The 22,973-nt window shown below is 39.9% G+C and overlaps 1 protein-coding gene across 2 annotated transcripts in view; it reads left to right on the top strand.

Annotated features, from left to right (window-relative positions):
* The window catches only part of CMTM8 (CKLF like MARVEL transmembrane domain containing 8), a 41,355-nt gene that overhangs the window by 15,629 nt on the left and 2,753 nt on the right, over positions 1 to 22,973 (top strand). Inside the window, exons 2-3 of one of the 2 annotated variants that reach the window (XM_064444205.1) lie at positions 15,901 to 16,074; positions 20,424 to 20,540. In XM_064444205.1, coding sequence (XP_064300275.1) covers positions 15,901 to 16,074; positions 20,424 to 20,540 — 291 coding nt within the window. The remainder of the gene's footprint in view (positions 1 to 15,900; positions 16,075 to 20,423; positions 20,541 to 22,973) is intronic. The other variant, XM_064444206.1, reaches the window with a different exon arrangement.

Here is a 22,973-nt window from a genome sequence, read left to right as displayed (position 1 = left end):
TGTATGAGGTTTAAAAGGCCAAGTGATGGGTCCTGCACTTGGGTCACAACAACCCCACGCAACGCTACAGCCTTGGGACAGAGTGGCTGGGAAGCTGCCCATCAGAGAAGGACCTGGGGATGCTGGTCAAGAGCTGGCTAAACATGAGCCAGCAGTGTGCTCAGGTGGCCAAGAAGGCCAACAGCATCCTGGCTTGTATCAGGACTAGTGTGGCCAGCAGGAGTAGGGAAGTGATCGTGCCCCTGTACTCGGCACTGGTGAGGCCACACCTTGAATATTGTGTTCAGTTTTGGGCCCCTCAGTACAAGAAGAACATTGAGGTGCTGGAGTGTGTCCAGAGAAGGGCAATGAAGTTGGTGAAGGGTCTGGAGGACAAGTCTTTTGAGGCGTGGCTGAGGGAACTGGGGTGGTTTAGCCTGGAAAAGAGGAGGCTGAGGGTAGACCTTATTGCTCTCTACAACTACCGGAAAGGAGGTTTTAGTGAGGTGGGTGTTGGTCTCTTCTCCCAAGGTACTTGTAATAGGACAAGAGGAATGGCTTCAAGCTGCGCCAGGGGAGGTTTAGACTGGGTATTAGGAGTAATTTCTTTCCTGAAAGAGTGGTCAGGCATTGGAGCAGGCTGCCCCGAGAGGTGGTGGAGTCACCATCCCTGGAGGTGTTCAAAAAGCATGTAGACGTGGCACTTTGTGACATGGGTTTAGGAGGCATGTGGGTGTTGGGTTGACAGTTGGACTTGATGATCTTAGAGGTCTTTTCCAACCTTAATGATTCTATAAAAACTTGGTGCTGAAGGCTGACAAGGTGACTGCCCTCTAGTTATCTGCCTTACTCATCTGCCAATGGTTGATGGTGTAGTAGCCTTGTCCTCTCTTTTCACAATTTAGTTTATGCTTATGCATGAGACCATGCCCTGAGAGAGAGCTGGTGTCCTGATCTGCTGACTCAGCCTCTATAAAGCAGGCAATTTGGGGAGGTTGGATGGGATGGAGAGCAAGCAATGCTTATATTTTAGACCAACATTTTGATCTCATGGTGAGATCTGCCTGAATTTTAAGATCTGTGCTAGGACTGTGGGCACACTTTGCTATATAAGAGGCCTGTTGTGAGAGGACACGGGTAATGGTTTTAAACTAAAAGAGGATATGTTTAGACTAGATATAAGGAAGAAATTTTTTACAATGAGGGTGGTGAAACACTGGAACAGGTTGCCCAGAGAGGTGGTAGATGCCCCATCCCTGGAAACATTCCAGGTCTGGTTGGACAGGACTCTGAGCAACCTGATCTAGTTGACGATGTCCCTTCTCACTGCAGGGGGGTTGGACCAGCTGACGTTTAAAGGTCTCTTCCAACCCAAACTATTCCATGATTCAATGTTATGCTTGGAGGGTGTACCAGTTTTCAGGCTAACACCATCCTCATCTCCCAGAAGAAAGTGCTGTGTCTGCAGAGGAGCTAGAAGGAGAATGTATGGAGAACACTTTTCCGCTGTGAAGCGTAATAGCTCTAAACACTTCTCCTTCAGGCATGGGGGATCCACTAATCCATAGTAATCCCTGTAGTTTGTAACAGTTCTTACATCTATGAACTGTATTGGAAAATCAGATTTAGAGAGAGAAATGGAATTGAGTATGCTTGAAAACCCCAAATCTTTTAGCTGTGTTTTGGTGATAGTGAAGCATAAGTGCATTCAGTGAGAGCAGCTGCTAAGACAGACTTTTTGCTGCTTGTTTCTTGACTTTTCTGTGCTTATGTATTACAGGAGGCAAATACAGAAGTTCTGATTTCAGGCTGGTAGCTCTTAAATGGTCTCCATGCCTTCCTGTTCACTGCGGTTCACAGTTCAGCATATGGTGATAATCCAAACCAGTGATTTGTTTACCTCTAATAAACTGGGCAGCAGAGTGTGGTAATTCAGGAGCAGCCACCCTTGCAGGGCAGCAACCTCTGGCAAAAAAGCAGAGTAGACATCTGAGGGACGTTAAATCATTTCTGCTCACTTATTTAAATCTGAATAAGCCAATGTCTTCAGGCCCTGAAATATTTTTTCTTGATTGGAGACTTATTTTTTTCCTTGCACTGGAGAGCTGACAGTTGAAGCCAGTTTTTCTGTTCTTTGTTTACACAAGGCCCATTGAAGCAGTTGGAGAACATTATACCCTGCCTCACACACAGATATATATACTTAATTTATGACTTTGGTAGGTTGAATTTCAAGTGTCAGGTATCCCACAGAGCTTTTTACTTTGTTCTCTTTTGCTGCATGTACCACTTTAGTATTTATTATGGAGAGCTGACAGGCTGTGGAAAGTCCTTCTGGGTTGTGGACTTTTTTCTTCAGAACCTTAAAAATAAAGTTATGGAGCATGCTAACAAGGATTTCTCCAAAAGCATTACTGATCCACAGTGTGTTTTTACATGTTGGTCCAATTAATTTTCTTCCTTTGGCATTAATATTTTCACTTGCATATAATCATTCATCTTAAAGTTGCTTTTGTACCCTAAACTTCTCTGCAAACATTCATTATGGGACAGTTAAGTTGAAAAACTTAATTCTGGATTTGCTCTGTTCCTTATTCCTTCAAAGTAAACTCCTTCTACTACTACGATGAAAAGAAAAAAGGAAAGGAAGGAAAAAAGTGAAAGGAAAAAAAGGGAGGGGAGAAAAAGATGCATAGCTTCTTTTCAGAAGCAAGGTTAGTATTTGTGATTATTTCTTGTTCAGTTGTGTCTTGTCAACAATTTTAAATACTGCTCTTAGCATGAAGCTATCTGTGATATATTGGTGACAGATGGAGATTTCAGAAAAGGGCATGCCTGGAAACTGACTTCAGACAAATTCAGATGAGAAGTGGGGCTGAGGTTTTTAAAAAATGAGAGTAACAGGCGTTATTGCATTTTATTTAGAGACAAGATTGATCTTATCATTGCAACGTCTACACCAAGGATGTCATCTTTCCAAAAAGCATGTTGTAGGTTGAAATCTTTATACCATTGCACACATGGCCAAAATGGTCCCTACTGACCGTGAAGTCTGTGAACACAAATGCCTCCAGAAAAGCATATGCAAATGTTAAATATTCATAGGCATGCTGTTCTCCTACGTTGTTAATGCAGAATGTATTCAGGAAAGAAAACAATTTTGCCAGAGAAGGAAAAAGATTTTTCAATGAGCTACATCTACAATGTGTGGATCAGTCTTTGTAAAATCCTTAATCTGTACTTAAAAACATGGATAACGGCTCCTGGGATTGGACGTTTATATTTGGGACTTGACACTGAAATAGTCAAGAGGTACAGTAAGCTTCTAAATAGGCAGACAACAACAGATCTGGATGCAGACTTATTTTCTCATGTCTTCGTTAGTCAGGCAAGGGGAACTGTTACAGCTTTTGGCGACTAGAGGATTTTGTCTCACAGCGAGCAAAAATTCTGTATTGTACAACACCAATTTCTGTGGTGTTCAGCTGGAAATGAAAAGCTTAATTTTAAAACTTAAAAAAATAAATTTTTTGAATGAGCATTTGATGCTTTCCTCCTGTTTAAATGGATGTAGAATGCAGCATAGCCTTTATTAGCAGATACTGTCTTTGATTTTTCCATTGCATCATATCTGGCTTTATGACTGTGTATCCTAACTATAGGGCAAAATAAAAGTTATTCCCAAAGAAGTAACAAGCTTTCTATTTTAACGTAACAGCTAAGATTTGTGAAACAATGCTGTGCGTCCGTTAATTATAGGCATCTCTATTTACATGGCCTAACAGGAAGATGGGGATATAAAAATAGCAACAAAGACCCAGTGACATTATTAATAAAGCAGCTGTACACAGCATTGTTCTCTTGAAGAACATAGACACCATTTAAACAAAGTGGACTACATAAATAATCAGCCATAATTCATAAGTAACCATTGTTACAAATTCTCTTTTAAAAATAGTTCACCTTATTAATGTACAAATGATGGCAGAATGACTTTCTTTGTGGGTGTGTGTATTTTACATGTACACATGCACCATGTTAAAAGTGACTTACACAAATCATTGCCATTTATTGAGAAGCTGGTATTTTTCTACCCTTAGGAACTGTTTGCCTTCAGGGAAGATGGGAGAAAGGAAGTTGGAGTGCTATAAAACTTCTTCCAAAGGAAAAGTTTGTACGTAGATAGAAGAGGCAAGATCAAGGTAGAAGAACACATAAGTAACCCAAACCTCTTTTCACTTACATGAATTTATTGAAACGAAAGAACAAACCCTACCGTCATGTTCCATTAAGAAACAATGGTAGTTGTAGTAATAAAAAGAATAATAAATATCCACGTTGGGGAAGACACATTCAGGCAGACACCTGTGACACTCTAGATTTTGAGCTCAGAATCAACTTCTGAGCTTTTCCAGCTTAAATAATAAAATAAAAAGTGAAAAGAGATTACTGAAACTTTTCTCATTTTTTCTAATTTTTCTGTGCAAGGGGAATAATTTTCTGACAATGCACTTCCAAAAGTATCAAAGACAACCACATATTCAGTGTACGCAGCAGGTTAAACCTGCACGCTCACAGTTTGTATGTACGCTTTATAAAGGAGAAACTATTCAGAGCACAAGGGCTATGCCATGGTCTTTACCTCCAGGAATATGTTTCTTCTAATGTGACTTGAAAGCCTGCAGCCCTTCTCAGAAAAACACCCATGTATTTGTGAACCAGTCACTATATTTCAACAAATACAAGGCAGTATCTTAAGTTTGTCATCTGCCCCACATAAGAAATGCCTCCCAAAACCCCTAAACCAAAAACTGGGAGGGGGTAGATCCTATTGCATGGTTAAACTGCAGCTGCACTCCTGAAACCCCTTTTGTCTTGAGAAGAGGTACAAAATCATCCGTAGTCATTCTTGTTGAACGTGAGGAGAGAAAATGTCTTCCTTTGTCCAAATCTTGGCTTCAAAATTCTCAAAAGAATTAAAAGAGCCTGCCAGTATGCTTTTTTTTTAAAAAAAAAAAAAAAATTTAAATTGCAGTAAAGAAGCACTGCGAGTCCTTTTAAATCCTTCCACCAAGTATCTGGAGTCCACTACTAATATGAGCTGTCAAATCTGCACATAGTTTTGTAGTATGAAGATATTTTAAAATTGAAATAAATGAAATTATACAGCATTGTATTAATTTGATCATAGGATCATTGTATGAATTTGATCACAGGACTTAAATCAACTCAATTAACTACTAGCGTGTCTTATGTGGGTCATATAGGATGTATTTTTGCTTCTGTACTGCTTGTACAGGACAGGACTTTTAAAGGGCCAACTTGTGAATGTCACTTCTCAAATAAATCAGCTACAACTTTTACTCAGAGGTCCAAAATGCAGTAGTATTTGAATGTTAAAATACAAAAGCATTTAACTTTTTAGTTTAACCCATCTTGACGGTTTATAACCAGGGTTTTTTAAAAAGAAAGAATTATTGGAGTATGGAATATATGTGCTATTTTTAAAACCTAAGGTGTTTGTACTGAATCTTGAAGTTTCCTCCAGAAAATCCTACCTCTAGAGGCTGCACAAAAGCAACTGCTAGGAAACAAATAAGTATCCTGTGCTGTGTGTATCTCTGTGTGACTATTTTGCTTTGTGATTTTCTGCTTTAAAATTCATACTCGAAAGGATCATTAAGTGAAAATTTCCTCAGAAGGTAACTGAAAAAGCAGATTATTTTATGTTTGGATCTAATATACTACTACTTTACATCTTCCTTTCTCTGCTGCTGCTGAAGAGCAAAGCATAGCAGGATTCCAGTGAGTAATTCCAAGCTCCATGATACTGTGGTGTTTCCTGGAGCAGTACCACTTCTCCCAACTCTGTCAGGAAACTGTGGAGACAGTGAACTTGAAATCAGCAGCATTGCTGCACAATAGCAAGGTGTTTCTTTTTGGGAAATGCTAGGTGGTGGGAGTAATCCCTGCCGCAGCCAGGCCTTGCTGAAGTGGAAGCACTGTTCCTTTTATTCGCATCCCTCTTGCTAGGTAAGAGGCCAGGCTGTCTCCTTGCATTGAGGTCATGTTTAGAGATTAAGCGCTGTGGAGGTCATTGCCTTCCAACTGTCTCACCGGGTGGCCTTCCGGAGAGGTGAGTAAGTGCTTTTTAGGACAGGCTGTTTGTTTTTGGTGGTGTTTTCCACCACCCCTCTTTATTTTCACATTAAACTGTGGCCCTGATGGAGCCGCTGATAGCAGTAACCGGTGCGTTCCTGGTCAGCTGCAGCAGCTTGGAGGTTGGCTGCAGGTCTTTCTCCTGACTGATCTGGGATGGGCCTGTCGCACTGCATTCTGCATAAGGGTACTTTAATCAGAAAATAGAACACTATGGGCAAAGGTGAGGCTATGTCTTCTGCTGCAACTATGTAGATAAAATGATGGCTAGCACTGTTTTAGCAAGGACATATAAATTATTAAATGTGTAGTGCATAGTAACCTATATAAATATCTGTGGGTGCAGATCCTCAGGCAAAACACAAGCATTAAGTTGGAATTTACAGGCATCAGTAAACAGTAGTGTGCTCCTGAACACAGCCCTCAAAAAACTTACAGGATTTAATGTGGAAAGTGCCCTGGGACAAGGACCAATCTTTATGCTTTGTACACATTTTAATGACCTGTTAAAGATCAACCACTGCTCTGCCCAGAAGATAGATTTTTATGATGATATAATTCAAGCCAGTTTCTTTACCATTGCTTGAGATTATTCCTAGTAATTTGACTTTAGAAACAAATGGTATATTGATGTGGCATGTCATCCCATCCTTTTCTATTAACACCTTTGCAGCTTCCAGTACTTGGTTGCCAGGGTGTGCTGCAGAACAGCAAGGAAAATTAAAACCAGAAGTTAGTAACGGTGGTTGTAATGGATCCTGTCAGTGGTCCGTTTAGTCCAGGATTCAGTGTCTGATAATTACTGATACTGAAAACTTAGGAAGGAGCGTAAGAAGGAGTACATATGGCAAGATCCTTCTCTGCTATAGTTTTGTAGCTTCTAGCAAACTGCACGTTTAGGAATTTTCAGAGCTGAAGGTTAGGTATTATATACAGACAGGGCTGACTTGACTTCCAGGTGTGCGTATGATGTTTCCTGTGGCAATGAATTCTGTAATTTGGTTATGTATTGCTTTTTTTCTTCTTGATTTTTTTGTTTTGTTTTTTAAATACCACTTCCTTCTGCTGTTTTTTCAACTTTCTGCCTGATAATTTAGCTGGATGCTTCTTGTGTTGTGAGTCCTAATCCAGTCCTTGTTCCTTCCTTTATGCCACCTGCCATTCTGCAGACTTCTGTCATATCCTCCTTCAGAGTTCAACAGAAAATTGGAATAATATTTTTTTCCAACCTTAACTTTCTTTTCTTGCTGGAGTCATTCTCCGTGCCTTGCATAATCCAACTGAATTATTTTAGAAATGGGAGAGAGGAATGAACAGAACATACCTAGCACATGGGTACACCATTGATTTATAAAGCACTGTGATATGTTCTGTTTGGTGGGGGTTTTTATTTTTTTATTCCTTTCCTAACAGTTTCTAATCTTCTGATGTGACATTTTTGATCACATGGAACAAAATTTCCAACCCAAGCAGTCTTATTTCTTGTTTACCTTCTGAATATCCACTACCCTACCTCTAGTTATTTTTTCAGCCAGAGCTTCTTGAGAAACTGTAAGAAATAAAGTCTTTTGGAGTGATCGCACAATTTTGATGGGAGATGGGGCAGCCTGTGTTTTCCGGAAAACATCTCTTGCTTTTTTAATTTAAGCAGTCTCTTTTTTGTCTGTGTTACTGATGTTAGCTCTGGTCTCTCACATTCCATGGATATTTCTCAGGTGAAGCAATGTTTGAGCATTGTAATACACTGCTGGGATGGACAGTACAGTTTCCTTACTCTCTCGCACCTGAGTTATTTTTCTCAGCTGTCAGCTGCAGTGAGCCGGAGCACCATATGAGTTGCAGTGTGGTCAGTGGGGTCAACAGTGGCAGCTAGAGAAGGTGTACCTTTGTGATTTAGTCATTTTAGTAGGTGGTAGACTCATTAAGGTAACATGAAATTGGGGTGTGCTGCTGCATTTTGCTCAGGTACTGTTGTCTTTATGCTTAGGCAGCACTGCAGTATTTCAGTACCCATTCTGATCAGAAAAATAAATTTCCCAGTTGCGTGCCAGTCACTAACTGCCTCCCTCTCTCTGCTCTTGCCAATGAGACACCAGTTTCTTGGGCACTCCTGCAAGCTTGTTCTGCCTCTCAGTGTGAATCCTTTTATAAGTGCAAGCCGATACCCTTATTTATGCATGCTGCAGCCAGTTGAGTACATCCTCACTGCATGGCTGATCTGGATAATGAGCATCACAGTCTGAACATCAGGACTAGCCCTTCTTTAGTGGCTCAGGTGTGGGGAGGTCTGGCCCTCAGTTTTTTAGGTGAAGGCGCTCTTGGACTCTTTTCTGGGGAATTGGGGAAGGTGTGGGAGGACTTCCCTGCTCTGTGGAGTTGTGGGAAAGGCACTGGAGGTCGGTCCGTCACCTGTTGAAGGGCTCAGTCTGATTTCTCACTCCGGAATAAGCGTGCTCCCTATTGAATGAAATGTCTGCCAGCAGGCCTTGACCCATTTCAAGCCTGGGTCAAGAGGTTTTTCTGTGTGGCTTGTAATAGGATTTGGACTAAACTCTTGAGTAAAAGAATTCAGTCTTTAGTGAAGACATACTTCTGGAGCATATTTTGGCATGTGCTGCTTCCAGTAGCTTGCTTTCTTAGGAAATCTATCCTAAAAAATAACTCTGTAGGAGGGTTCTCTCAAGGGATGGTTACTATTACTAGTATTTCAAGCCCTCACGTTTGGTCTGTAGTGAGGGGTGCTGCCACAGAGCCAAGAGCAAGACAGAAGTTTGAAGACCTGTGGGGAGATTGAACGCTGAAACTGGTTGCTTGAAAATAAATTAAAAGGTATTCAGACAATTTTTAGAAATTCTGTGAAAGTAGAAGACACTGAATTTACGTTTTCAAAGGTAGGAGGCACTTGAGATCTGTAGCTGCTACTCAGTTAGACACTGTATAAATGATAAAATATTTCATTGGTATGTCCATTATGACCACTGGCATGTTTCTGCAAGCACTGTGGATTTTTAAATTTTGCTGGGAAGGCAAAGCCCTAAGAAGCCTCAGCAAAAACACTACCCTTTTCTTTTATTCGGTGTACAACCTGCAAAACCATGCAGAATTCAAAGGATTTTTTTTTTCCTGAGTGTATGTAGAGCCCGAGTTCTCTTCTGCAGGACTGTCTCACCAGAAGACAGTCTGGGTGAATCACAAAGCTTTCCTCCACCAAAGAACTATCCAAGGAGCTGTTAGCAAAATGAATGCTTCCAACTGCTGATGGCACCGAATGCTTATGGAGGAAAAGTTGTATACTGTGTTGTCGGTAATGAGGAGGGGGACAGAAGTGATGGGCTGATGTCAAGTCACTGTAATGTTTTGTGCTAAAAAAGTCTTTGAGACTGGGAAAGAGCAGCAGTGGGCTAAGGCAATGTATTAATTAGATTATTACAGAGTACATTCGTATGGTCCTTCAAATTTCAAAGACATTTAAGCAAGGATCTTCTATCTCTAAAAAATGTAGCTGAAAGATGTTTTTGCACTTCCTTGTCTTTGTATCTTTACTCAGTGTTAATAGAAATCTTATTTATTTGAATCATTCCGGTTTTAAAAGCTAAGTTTTAAAACATGTTTATCACCTTTTCTCAGACTGCAGCACAAACAAGATTTTTCTATTTTGTATTTTAGTCTGGATTGATATTTGGTTGATTTATCCAGTACTTATAGGCTTTCACTGTATTTTTTTCTTAGGTGTTTTTCCTCCATGGACATTAAAATAAAATTTTCTAAATAGTGGGGAAGAGTTTTGTGGTGTCGGGATTTTTATTTTGCTTTTGTTGGGGTTTGTTGGGGTTTGTTGGGGATTTTGTTTTTGTTTGTTTTTTAAGTAAAACAAATAAATGATGCTTATTTTGAGTAGTTTGTGGATAAATCTGCATATGATGTGGCTGTTGTACCCAGTATGGAAGTGAACCTATCAAAGTTGCTTTACGCAGACGCTCTAACTTAGCATAACCTTTGTGAAAGATTTCTGTATATAGATTGCTTACTTCGAGCATTCCCTTTCAGTCTGCAGAGGTTTGGCACTGTGTGCAGATTGCCCCTTTGATGTTTCTGCTGGGTATCTAAAGCCTGGCTTTAAGTGCCCCCTTCAAAGCATTTTTCTTACCAAAAATAAAAAAAAAATAAAAAAAATAAAAAAAAAGTTATAATTGTACTCCCTCTAGTGCCAGAAGGTGAAATTGTGGAATTGTTGTACGTCACTTTATAGATCATGTATGAGAGCACAAATCCTATTTAAAGACATTTAAGTGCAGTGCAAATATTTATTCCATTTAGCCATAGCTGGAAGAAAAAAAAATCTGTAACTGTCAAATATAAGACAATTAAGTTTGTCTGTCCTTACGACTGACTGTCCTGGGCATGTCTTACAGGAACAATAAAGGAGGAATGCCCTTTCCCCCCCTCTTTTTTTTCCTGTTTAAACGGCACCACCCTGGATATTCTGATTCACAGTATAAGACAGTGCATTTTGGTGTGTGATCTGCGTCATGACAGGTTTGGAAGGATATTTGTTAATTTTACCAAAGGCTTACAAACACCCAAGGGGTGGTTGACTAATCAGCATCAAATAAAGGGAGCCCCTATGGTGCTGAACTGCAGGTCTGCCTGCCCTTTGGAATCCTTGCTTACCCTCCTAGTGCCTGAGGAAAAGCATCTCCAGCCTTGTCTTCTGAAGGGCCATGAAAGGTGAGATAAGAAACTAGGGAGCAGGCATGAGAAATGTTCATGTTCTCCCTGCCCACAGCAGACTCCTTGGGGTTTTTTTGCCTGCAGAGAGTAGCCAAGGGGAGAAAAGGGAGGAAGCTGAGACACTCATCGGCTGCTTGCACTGTTGCTGAGGTAGCTCCTAACTCATGATTTAGTGGTGAAATACTGATGTGCAATAATTTAGAGTGGTCTCTTTTTCTTCTAGTCATAAATCTCCTTTCTTGGGAAGGAGAGGCTAGATGTCTCGCTTTGTGCTTGCTGGATTCTGTCCATGTTTAGGTGTCTTGAATACAGGAGATAACTGTTGTTGCAAATGCACAACTCTTCTAGTCTCCTTCTACCATCATTTCCATCTGTGCCAGTGGCAAGCCTGTATAAATCCTAAAACACTTATGCATACAGAGAACTGAAATGGTCCTAGGAAGCATCCCTAGGATAAAGAATAGGAAAAGCTTCAGGCAAACATGCCAAATAGTCTTTCTCCCTGTCAGTTCTGGTGCAATGAGACTTCTTTTTACTTTTGAAAGGTATGCATAAACATTTTTAATCGTGTTGCTGAGTTAACCAGTCAAGATGAATGCTGCAGAATTTGTAACGCTAGCGTCACTGGAGAGGAGTCACTACATCATAGGCTTTTTAAATACAGTTTGCAAGTACAAATCCAGTTCTGCAGTTTTAAAGCTGCTTCAAAAAGCAAAACTGGACACAGATTCAAGCTTGCACCTGCTTTCATAACTGCTGACTTGTACCAGCAACATAAGACATGTCTCATCTGCTAGGCAACAAAACCTTTTTTTTTTTCTTTTTTTTTCTTTTTTTTTTTTAATAAAGTGACAAAATAGTCCGATAGTTTTGAGGTTCTCGGTACTGTTGAAAAATTATGGCACTTATTTAAGGGTTTGAATATGCAATTAAGCATCTAATTTTAAACCTGCACACTCAATAATATTGGACTCTGTGACAAAGTTATTTCCTTTTTATGGTATCTGCCAACTGCTGAAGTATGCATTAGTACATTTGACATCTTAATGTGTTCTAGTAATGGAGGTACCTGATCAAGCAGCCGCCAAACGACCACAAAATAGATGTCTGAGGTGAAATCAGAGACTGCAATAAACAAGGGAAAACTGCTTGCCTTTATCATGTACTGACAAATGAAATCCCTATCTCCCATCTGACTTGAAAAACTGGACCCACTTGGTGGAGCCCTTATAGTCTTAGGGCCCAGCATCCCCTCTCATCGACTACCACATGCATTATTTTCTTTGGTCTTCTTGATGCTTTTCCCTCCCTTTCTCAGAGTCATTTTTGACAGGATTATAGTACATTCCTGTAATTCTAAATAAGCATATTCTGACTTCGTCATATATTAAAATCAAATACTTAGCTATTACTAATACACTCCAGCCTACTTGGTTAAAATGAGATACAGGCCTTTCCCAGTTACTGAGCGGAGCTTTCTCCCTTGTCTTTCAGCTGATCTGAAGCAGCGAAGGTAGCTGCGTACTGTCTGTGCACGCTGAATTACTGTGGGCACTCTCCAGGTATTGCAGTTGCTGGTCTTTGCTTTACGGTATTGCATACCTATCACTCACTTGCCAGATTCGTTATGCTAGATGCTCATTGAGATGGCATTTGCATATAGTCCAGTTATTCCCAGTGGGGAGGTTTGTTATCAAATCAGCAGGGAAAGCGGCATTCTATGCTCCAGCAGATGCACAAGTGTCATCCAGTTTGTACTGAACTGTTGAACAGCAAACCTGTAATGTAAGGGACAGTCAGAATATTACGAGGCAGGTTTTTAACACCCCAGAAGCTATCTCACTATTTAACGTGCTGAGAAGAGAAACGAATCACGAAAGACTCATCAGATGTCTATGTTCCTTTGACTCCTTAGGTATTTTGTAGATGCCGATGGCCAGTGTGCATATGTTTACATATGCAATAAAACCATTTGCCGTATCATTTAACTACACACAGAGAGAATTGTTGACCATGAGCTGATCTGACCTTTTCAGCTCCAGTAATATGCAGTAAGAGTATCTGGATCTAAGTGAAAATGTCAGATGCGCTCTAATATGCAACCCATCAAAGTTACGATGCATGTGAACCAAGAACTGGTTAAGAATATAAATCTCTCACATCCGTTGTGCATCTCAATTGCTTAGACAAATTGTTCTGCCATGGATTTGGGCTAGCTAAAAACATGCATTAGAAGCAGTTCTTTGGAATACATGTGAGATGTACAGCCGCTTAAATATTAAAATGATCTCTAAAGAGGGGTGATAACAACCAGGTGATAGTCACCAGGTTAGAATACTACTGGAAAAACCAGCGACCAATGAGAATACCAGTGCTCTAGTTCATGCCTTGCCAGCTTCATTGTGTGGTAACGTAAGATTAGTGGTCTCATGTAACCTCAAAATTTTCCTTTTTAATAATTTGCGGCTTGTGAAGTTTTCACTCTTTCTAGAAATAATCCATTATATAAGATGAAGTGTGTACTTATCAATCCTATTTGTGTTAAATTTAGTATTAAGCATTTTTCAGTGTCTTGCACTTTTTATGAAAAAGCCTACTTCTACTTTTAAAATCTTTTTAAAAGCCAACACAGTTGTCGGTAGGTTATGATGTTCAATGATGTTTAATTTCTTTGTTTTCTTTGTCTCATCTCCAAAATTTCTGTTCTTAGTATTTTACTAGGTATTCAGATCTAGGAGAAATCTGTCTTTAATAATTATTTATCAAGCATGAGACTGATTATTAATTGGTATAATTTTTGGATGATGAATTTAAACTTGGATTACAGTGGATGGGCACAATGAAAAGCAACTTTGTATCCTAAGAAAAAGGTATTTTATTAGCTGAATGGTCTATCAAGAGTGTTTAATCTTAAAGCAGTTGTTACATTAAAATTGAGTTGGTTTTTAATCTAATCACAGGTAGTTCGTGCAATTTGAGGCTTTATTAACTGAATTGCTGCTATTAGCAAAATGTTTTTGGAACTAGAATTAAAATGAACTATGGGAGGCATTGCTGAAGCGATAACTTTGCATTGAAGAATAGTGTATATTTTAAACTCCGCAGTTAATGCTGTTTGAACTGTTCTTGTGAGGCAATGCTGCCCTCTCCTGGTAAGCCACGGAAAGTAGTAATTTTTATCTCAGTCCGAGCAAGTTGTAGGGATTTCTGTTAAAGAGAAATTGCTGAATCGGTGAAAACGGTGTAAAAAATGCTCTCAAAGACCATTATGTGCCTCCTCTATTACAAGACCAAAACCAAAAAAGGTGGAACAGACAGCTGCACAGTGCTTCTATGTGTTCATGGTGCAGATGTGGATGAATGTACAAATAATATACAGGAATATCCTGTGAACACAAAAGGCAACAAACTGAGAGCTGAATTAAGCTTGGCTGGCAATTTGGAGGATGAACTGAAGACAAAATAAACAGATACCAGGTAGCTGTTGAAAGTTAGCAGGACTGATTGCGATCAACTTTTGTTTAACAGTATAGTTTTGTCTTGTATATAAAGTTTAGAGATTTATCATTAATGTTTACGTGTTCAATTCTGCTATAGAAAAGTAAACAGGACCATGGCCAACAACTTGCACAGGAATAGGATTAGTCTTGTGCAAATGAAGCTATAGCAAAACCGGCATCTTCTGTCAGGGGCTATTGTTTACAAAGATACCATTGTAGGCTCAGGAAGTCCCTCCATTGCACATTCCTGAGAGCTGAGGAGGGTGGTCCAAGGAAATATTACTATTGCATGGTCTATTCTTAATATATCTTCAGACATCTGTTATTAACCACTGCTGGAGAGTATTGCGGTAGAAGGTTCTCTAGGTTGTCTAGCTATAGCTGTTGTCTGTTAAATGTTTTACTATTTGCTTTAATTTTGTCTTCCTTCCATTTCTTACTGCTAGACAGTTTCACCATAGTCCAGACAGCAGAAAGAGATGAGCCTTGCTTCAAATATAAGAATTTTTAGTTCCTGCATCTGACTCCAGTAAAGTGTGTGCAGTGGGGTTTGGTTTTTTTGGGGTTTCTTTTAAGTATAAAATATCCCGTTCTTTTTATAGTTAAGACTTTTCTAATTGCTGGACAACTTGCAAAACACACAACTTTTCTTCCTGTGGCATATGACATATGGCATTTGTTTGCTCCCCATTCCTCTTAATGCAATGGAGATCACTTAACACTAGAGAAAACTGCAGAGAACATGTTAAAATCTCTGGTTCATGTATTTCTCCATGTCTTAGATGTGAACAGATTGCCAGATTCAGGATGAGGAGGGAGTTTTTTTTTCTCCAGACTGGTTTGCTTTAAGGACTTTGCTTGAGTGTGAGTTCTTGTCTACTACTTAGGGTCAGGTCACCTGGGAGATGTTTTAAGATCTGTGGAATATAATGACATTCCCAACCTGACCTGCTCTGGTCCAGCAGCCTTTACAGTGGTGGTGGCTCTTGATATTTTACTACTACCTTTTCTAATAAGGTCGTAGGAGTTGTTTTGTGTCTAGGGTGCCTGCCAGTCCACAGAGCAGGTGTGGACCGTTTTGAGCTAGACCCCAGCTACTCAGTTACCTGTGACTGTGGCAGATGGGACCTGAAGATCCCAGTTGTCCTTCACAGGCTTCTGTTTCTGAAGTGACTTCCCTGACTGCAAAACAAGTTTTTACCTTCATGCACATAAGCTAGCAGGCTATAATAAGCAATCCGTTTGAGAGCTAGCTGTAAAACCACTGCAAGTATGGCTCCATAATAGTTAAAGGTGAGCTAAATCAGCACCAAGATGCCTCATTCTCTTTTCCCTTTGTGACACCCTGACACATCAAAACCAGTTTTATGTGTTGTTCTTTTTGTTAGATTATTAGTCTGTCAGTGTAGCATCACAACTCAGCTCATCAAATGTTTATGTGGAGGGCAGTGGGGTCGTTCCTTGACCTAGAACAAATGTATGAGGTCTAAGATTGTGTAACAGTTTGTTTTCTTCTCCATAACGTTTGCAGGTATTGGGACTGCTGGTGTGGACCCTGATTGCTGGAACAGAATACTTTCTATATCCAGCCTTTGGCTGGGTGATGTTTGTAGCCGTGTTTTACTGGGTTCTCACTGTCTTCTTTCTGATCATCTACATGACAATGACCTACACCAGGATCCCCCAGGTGCCATGGACCACGGTGGTAAATACACCCGCTCTTTGTTGCTTCAGGTTTGCTGGATTATGAAGAGAATAAAATATCGATGCATTTTATGGGTGTAGTTAACCAACTGTAGTTGTGCTTTTTGCAGATTTTTCCCTAGTTACTGTGTGGCTGCATACCTGCAGTGTTTAACCTTTATACTACCCAGACACTTCTAAAATGCTTTTCCTGTGATGTTTCACCATTTTGTTCAGTGGTTGATGCAGTGACTTGATTTTTAATAATGCGCGTGTGACTGATACTTATGCACAGTGGCCTCTTTTTCTCCCTATAGTGATTACATCCCATGAAGAATGAGTCTGTTACTGCCTCTGAGCTAACAGACCTGGCCATATGGCTTAAACAGCAGAAATCCCTACTTGAATCAATACCATGAATTGGAAGTGGGATCCTGGCTCTTAAAACATGAGTCTTCCTCTACTAAAGTAAAAGCAAAGGTGGTTCAGAGGTAACAACAGTCTGACAATCCATATTTGGCCTACTGTGAAAATGGTGCTGAAAATTAGTGTTAGAGATATGTAAAATATGTGCTATGTAATCCTTTGCTTTTAGCTCGAGACTTAATGCAAATCAGATAAACAGCAAATGTAATTACAGAAAAAATTCATAGGCACTTAAAATTCAGATCCAGTTTTTGTGGTTTGAACAAACCTGGCTAGCTGTACGTCTCAACAGTATATTTTTACATGACTTTCATAACAGGATGGTGTTCAGGGTAATAGATCGTAAAAGTCATTGTCATCTCAGCCAACTGGCTATTTGTGACCCATCCAAGAATTATTATAAGTTTCAGCTTTGCATTTGTCCAATACAGTGAGATACTGTTCCTTGTTTGTTGTTTTTTTTTTTAACTAGCTAAAGATTATTGACTAGAATTCTGTTATTTTTATGATGAAATATATTTGGCTTCTGTGTTGCGAGCACCTTGTTATCAGCTATATTTTGTACGTGACTAAAATTGAATACGCTCTTCTTTTCGTCTTCCCATTTGCTGCTGTAATAAATAGCCAGCTATAGCAATTACTAATAAGAACAACCAGGATTATATTCAGATAGCTTCTCTGTTTTCAAGTTTCATGACCAGCAATTACCATTAAGGCTATAACAATGCTATAGAAATGTTGGATTATTTCAATTACAGCAGTAATGTCTCTGGGTACATTTAAAGGTGTGGGGGTTTTTTCCCATTGCATTAGATGTAAGTAAAGCACATTCAAAGGGAAAGCATCTTTGTATCCATTTGGATACAGCTTTAGTCATTACCCCTCTTTCATCAGTTTAATGCTATTATCAGACAACAGCTGCACATAAATGAGTTGTCCCTGATCTATGTGGTAGATAAGCTGGAGTATTTGATTTCTTTCTACTTCATACTGAGTGTATTTCTTGCTCTGAGTTACAAATATTGTAGATATGATCACATAAATGTAGGTCCAAAAGGTAGTCTGCTTTTACAGTAAAGGGTAATATGAAGAGAAATGAATGCAAAATAAATAAAAGGTGCTTGCACTCCAGCTTGTTTTGCCCTAAGGTATTAAAAGAGCTGTTGGGAACAGCCTTTAATTGGACCTCTGCCACTCCTGGCTGGCTAAGAGGAACGTTGGGTCTCTTTTCAGGGAGATGTTGTTAATGTCTTCATTCAAGAGACCATGACACACACCTTTTTGAGTGAGTGAGTTTATTCTCACCTTCCCCTTATTCTCTGAAGTATCCTGAATTTCAGACTCTGCTAGTTATTGCTCTGCCTCCTTAGGCAACAGTTAGCTCGAACTGTGCCTATTGTATGCAGTATCCAAAATTACATATCTGGACTCCTCTGTCATAAATTCACTTTTTGCAGGTTAAGCATGTTACCAAATTGCTTAAGATGCAGTTACTTTTACTGCAAATTAACCCAAAGGACGTGCTTCAAAACTGACTCTCCTTAATAGTGCAAGTTCTTTGCTAAAACAATCAGTGGAAGCTTTTAAAATCTGGTAAATTTGAATTTAAGAAGCAGATGGTAATTTAGCATGAACCATTTGGTTTGAGTAATATATTGGCAGTAAAGGCCCAATCAGCTTGCATTGCATTCCATTTTCCCCAACAGTGTTATTTCCCAGAGCAGCACTTCTCAAAAATTATGTGCTTTTTTCTTTTCTACGTGACAAGATATTGCAGGGATTTGTAGCTTTCCAGCGTAATTGAGTCTTTTTGGAATGGGAAATCTAAAAATAACAACAACAAATACTCTAGGCAATCAGATTTTGTTTGAGTTTGAAAATCTGTGCGTTACAAAAGTTCACCTGAACCTGGCAATTGTTGGCATCTTATCCTAAAATTGACAGTTTGCTATTTTATTACTGTAATGCCCAGATAAAACAAGGGAGGTGAGATCTGTGGATAGAGATAATACCTTTTATTAGATCAATTGATATAGATGAGATAAACTCCACTCATTTATAACCTCAAGTGCCAGGCCTTGGACTCCATCTGAGTGCTGAGGCGCTGCCTATGGTTCCCTGTGGAAAGGTGACTAAGTGGCTCTTTTCCAAATGCCCTGAAGTTGCAAGGACTTGGGAACCAGAGGAGGACGTGCATGCCCTTCAGCCTGCTCTGAAAACTCTTAAGAAGGCTTTTTGCATGGGAAGTCTCATATGGGCAGCAGTGACCTGAAGACTGACATGTTGACAGATGGCTGCACAGCATGCTGCTCTCTGGAGGGGCCTGCAGTTGAGAGAGTGCATGTTTGGGGAACGGCTTCCCTTCAGGAAGTTTTGAACCCTATGTGTCACATGAGCGTGCAACAGTGGGCCAGGCTTCACCGAGTCTGAATGAACTCTGCCAGAACAGAATGTCCTAAAGATGGATGCGAGGAGCTTCCGTACCAATCACTTCAAGCTGTTCATCAACACTTTGGTGCGCTGAGGGGATTGCTGATGTGGATACAGCTGTTGTCGCTACCTTCTGAACTTCTTTTCTTGGGCTGCAGCTCTTTTTAGATTCTGCTGGAGTTGGTGATCAGTGAATTCAATAGTGATATAATTGGCATATATTCGTAGCATCCACTGGGTCACACCATGGAAGTTAATAAGTTGGAACTGTACCTGTATGACAATATTTAGAGACAACTGGGGCAATACAGTTAACGGTTATGATATTTGTATGACACTCTGGAGTGCAAAAATGGGGCCAGAAGCCGAAGGGAGCAGATCATGTACAACATTAGGAGCTGGTCTAAATTGAGTTACCAATTCCTGCAATTGTAACTGGGTCCAAAGCATGTCACGGGTATTCCACTCAAACATGGCATCAGTGAACTAAATGTATATTTTATGGCCAAATTCATATGGCTTAGACAAGTAGCAGGGTGGAGTTTTGGGGGATTTTTTAAAAATAAGAATGAATATTCTGATAGCCACGACCAAGTAGTGAGTGAAGGACAAAATATTAAAACTACGTACTTTAAAAAAAACTCTCATACCTTTCTATCTGTCTTTCACCTTCTTAGACTTCTGTTCTCCCTTCCTGTACTGTTCTCTCTCACTTGCAAAACCTGAACAAACTGTTCTGTTCTTGATTGTTCTCTCTAGTGTTATGTGAGATCAATGTTATCTGCTTTGCTTCTTTGTTAGTAACGAACATGGGTACCCTGAGACATTAACTCTGCTGCTTGGAAGAGAAAATGCAGTATCTGCCACAAATGGGTCTTGATGACACATGTAGTCTGTTCAGACTCTTCTCCTCCTTGGTTTTATCTGCTTCTTTCTCCTCTCAAAAATAGGCAGAAGGGAAAGGTACCGAAAGGTGGAAGAATAAGACTGAAAAAATTACGCCCTCTTTATCTCCTTCAGAAGTGGAGAAAACAAAGTTTTGGAAGCTTTATAAACATTCTTCGTGTGCCATGAGTTACTGATGCCTAGAGTGTATCTTTGTGTAGATTAGAAATGTAATCAAATTGCAGTTTTGGTTTTTTTGGTTTTTTTTCTTCATGTATTGTCATATTCTTACTGCCTAACACTTTAATTCTGATAACTAGACTTTGTCCTTATTTTCACTTTTGGAAAATCACAGTACACCTCCTTTTGGACTTTTCTGGATTTAGTGTGATGGAGAGAGTAGTTTGTCCAAAACATACTTTAATGTTTATCAGTCTTCCAAATAAGTTGTTAAATTTTAATCTTACAGATAGAAACTTGGAAGAAGGTAAAAATAGTTGAGATTCACATTTCTCGTGTACATTGCATGTGTATGTTCTATTTCAGATGAGACTTTTGTAATGTTAAAGTAGAAAATGGTGACAAATGCATGTGCATATTAATTTTTTATGCTGTTTCGTTTTTCAACAGGGTCTGTGTTTTAACGGAAGTGCCTTCATTTTGTACCTCATTGCTGCCATTGTAGATGCATCTTCAGTTACCAAAGAACTGGACAGTCACAATTACAACAGCTGGGCAGCTTCTTCAGTGAGTTCACTTTTTGTTTAAATCTGTTCTATGCCCAATGAAGTTATATCAAAAGAAGGGTTGCTGGAAGTGTGCGTTGAAATGCATGTATTCTGGATTTTGGAAAGCTGCAGACTGGTCTAGAAGCTCATGCACGAAACCTATAGGTAGCTGTAACTTAGTTCAGAGTTTTTGGAGGTGACTAGAAATTCCACCAGGGGATGACAGTCACATCAGAAAAGGCTGTAATGTTTTTTAAGATCACACTGCTTTTCTCCTGTCCTGCCCCCCATTAGTACGAGCTCTCTGGGAGAGGTTATAGGCTGCACATCAGAGTAGACAAAACAGACTGGGTGAGCACCAAGTCACCTCAATGTACTTGGACAACTTCAAAAGCAGTTAAAACCAATTCAGCTAACTTTGTATGTATGTGAATAAGGTGCGTTCAGCTTTTTGTGGGCCAAGCCATCTGCACAGCACCTTTGGGAAGGTCCTGAAGTGGTACTGCTGTTACTACAGTGATCTTCCTGTACTTCCTCAACTTTTGATAATCTTTCTTCTGAGCTGAGTGGGCAATACCTGATAAATCATGTAACTTCCCAGTGTTTTAAAGTGGATGCAGATCGTTAATTAGTCTGACATTACTGTTCTACTACTTAGATTTGGAAATCCAAAGCAGTCAGTCAGTGTGGGTGAAAAAAATATTTTTTTTCCTAGTCCCATCACTTTCTGAGTAGGTGAATGTATTCTCTAAGTTAAAGGGAGTTTTAAAAAATGTTTGCATGTTGTAGCAACAGTAGTCAAGTTCAATCATGTAGAGTAATTCTGAATTAAGCTCCTTTGCTGACTGTTCATGCTTCTGCAGTTGTCCTTTCTGGGCTATTCACAAATCCTGTCTTCTGTCTGAAGCTTATTGTATACAGCCATGATACCATGAGACTTGAACACCTGCTCTATTTTTGCCTTGGGACTTGGATAACTACGTCCCTGTCACTTCAGCAGTGTTCAGGGTCTTCTCCCCTTGGCAGTTTGTAACTATTGATCTGTTACTCAGCCACTGCTGTTGACAGGAACTTGCTTGCTGCTACATAAGCTTCTGTGCTGATTCACGTTTTATATAAAATACATGAATACTCATTGTCTCATGGGATGTTTGGAATCTCTTCTAATGCCTCCTAATAGTGTTTATCTAATGCACTGTCTAAATAAACTATTAAATGTAGATTCTTGCTTTCTAAACCCATTAAGGGTTTCATGGATGGATGTTCGTGAGAATTTAGCAAATCATCTATCCCCAACAGTCGTTCTCTGTTAGAACGATTTTAGATGGAGCTTTTATTTCAGAAGGAAATTGGAATTGGAAAAGAAGATTGCTGCAATTTTCTGTTGTAATAATATTTTACATAATCATCTACAGTTTTTGGTGCCACAGATTAAATTTAACATTAGATAAGAGTCACCAAGTGCCCTCTATTGGAGCGCTTAGATTTACTGTTGGTATACATGCTTAGCAGTGCCCTGCTCTCAGAGCTGAACTGCCTGCCCAGGCCAATGATGGTATATAAACAAGAAACATTGGTAGAATCATAAAATATTTTTAGGCTGGAAGGGACCTTCAGAGGTCATCTGGCCCAGTTCTCTCCCTGCTTAAAGCAGGGCTAACTCGTATCAGGCTACCAGGGCCTTGTCCACTGGTGTTTTGAGTATTTCCAAGGATGGCTATTCCACAACCCCTCTGGGCCTCCATTGTCTTCCACTGAGAGTGTTTGATTACTCTCATTGTGATCCCCCCACCCCAGTATCAAGCTGAAATTTCCCTTCCAGTAACTTGTATTTGATCCCTCTTGTCCTATCACTGCTCACCTCCAAGAAAAGTAGCGTTAATCCTATCTGCTTTATTTGGTTCAGTCACCAGCACAAAGCATTCTGGCCTTATCAAAAGACCATTTTGAACATTGTCTGTTTTGAACAACGTGCAGTGATTAACAGCAACTTCACCACTGGCACTGAACTGGACTTTTATCAGTACAGCTGAAATAGTTCACAGCTGTTCTTAGGTTTCTGTGTGCGTGTGCTGCAAGGACTGCAGAAGCAACACCATTGATACTGTGTAGTTTTAATCTTTAAACAAAAATAAATCTAGCCTGCTACAGAAGGCTTATTCTGTAATCAGTTTCTGACAAAGTAGCGATATCTCAGCGTGGTTGCTGTCACTGAGGGATACCTTTTTATCCATCAGTAGAGACCCTCTGGAACTGGTAACCCAATCAGTACTGCTGTTTGAGAACATGGCTGGGCCTGCATTTGAATACAGGTTTTCTCTGTAAACAAGTCATTTTGATGCAGAGTGTGCCATACTGAGGTACAGGCGGGCTGGAGGCAATCCCTGGAACATAGCAGCAGTGCGGGAGCCGTTAGCTTGAGCTCACTCTGATCCCTCAGTCTTTACCAGCA

Source organism: Phalacrocorax carbo, chromosome 2 (genome assembly GCF_963921805.1).
Source record: "Phalacrocorax carbo chromosome 2, bPhaCar2.1, whole genome shotgun sequence".
NCBI lineage: Eukaryota > Metazoa > Chordata > Aves > Suliformes > Phalacrocoracidae > Phalacrocorax > Phalacrocorax carbo.
Note: the sequence above shows the minus strand (reverse complement) of the source record. Positions and strands in the feature narration are given on the sequence as shown.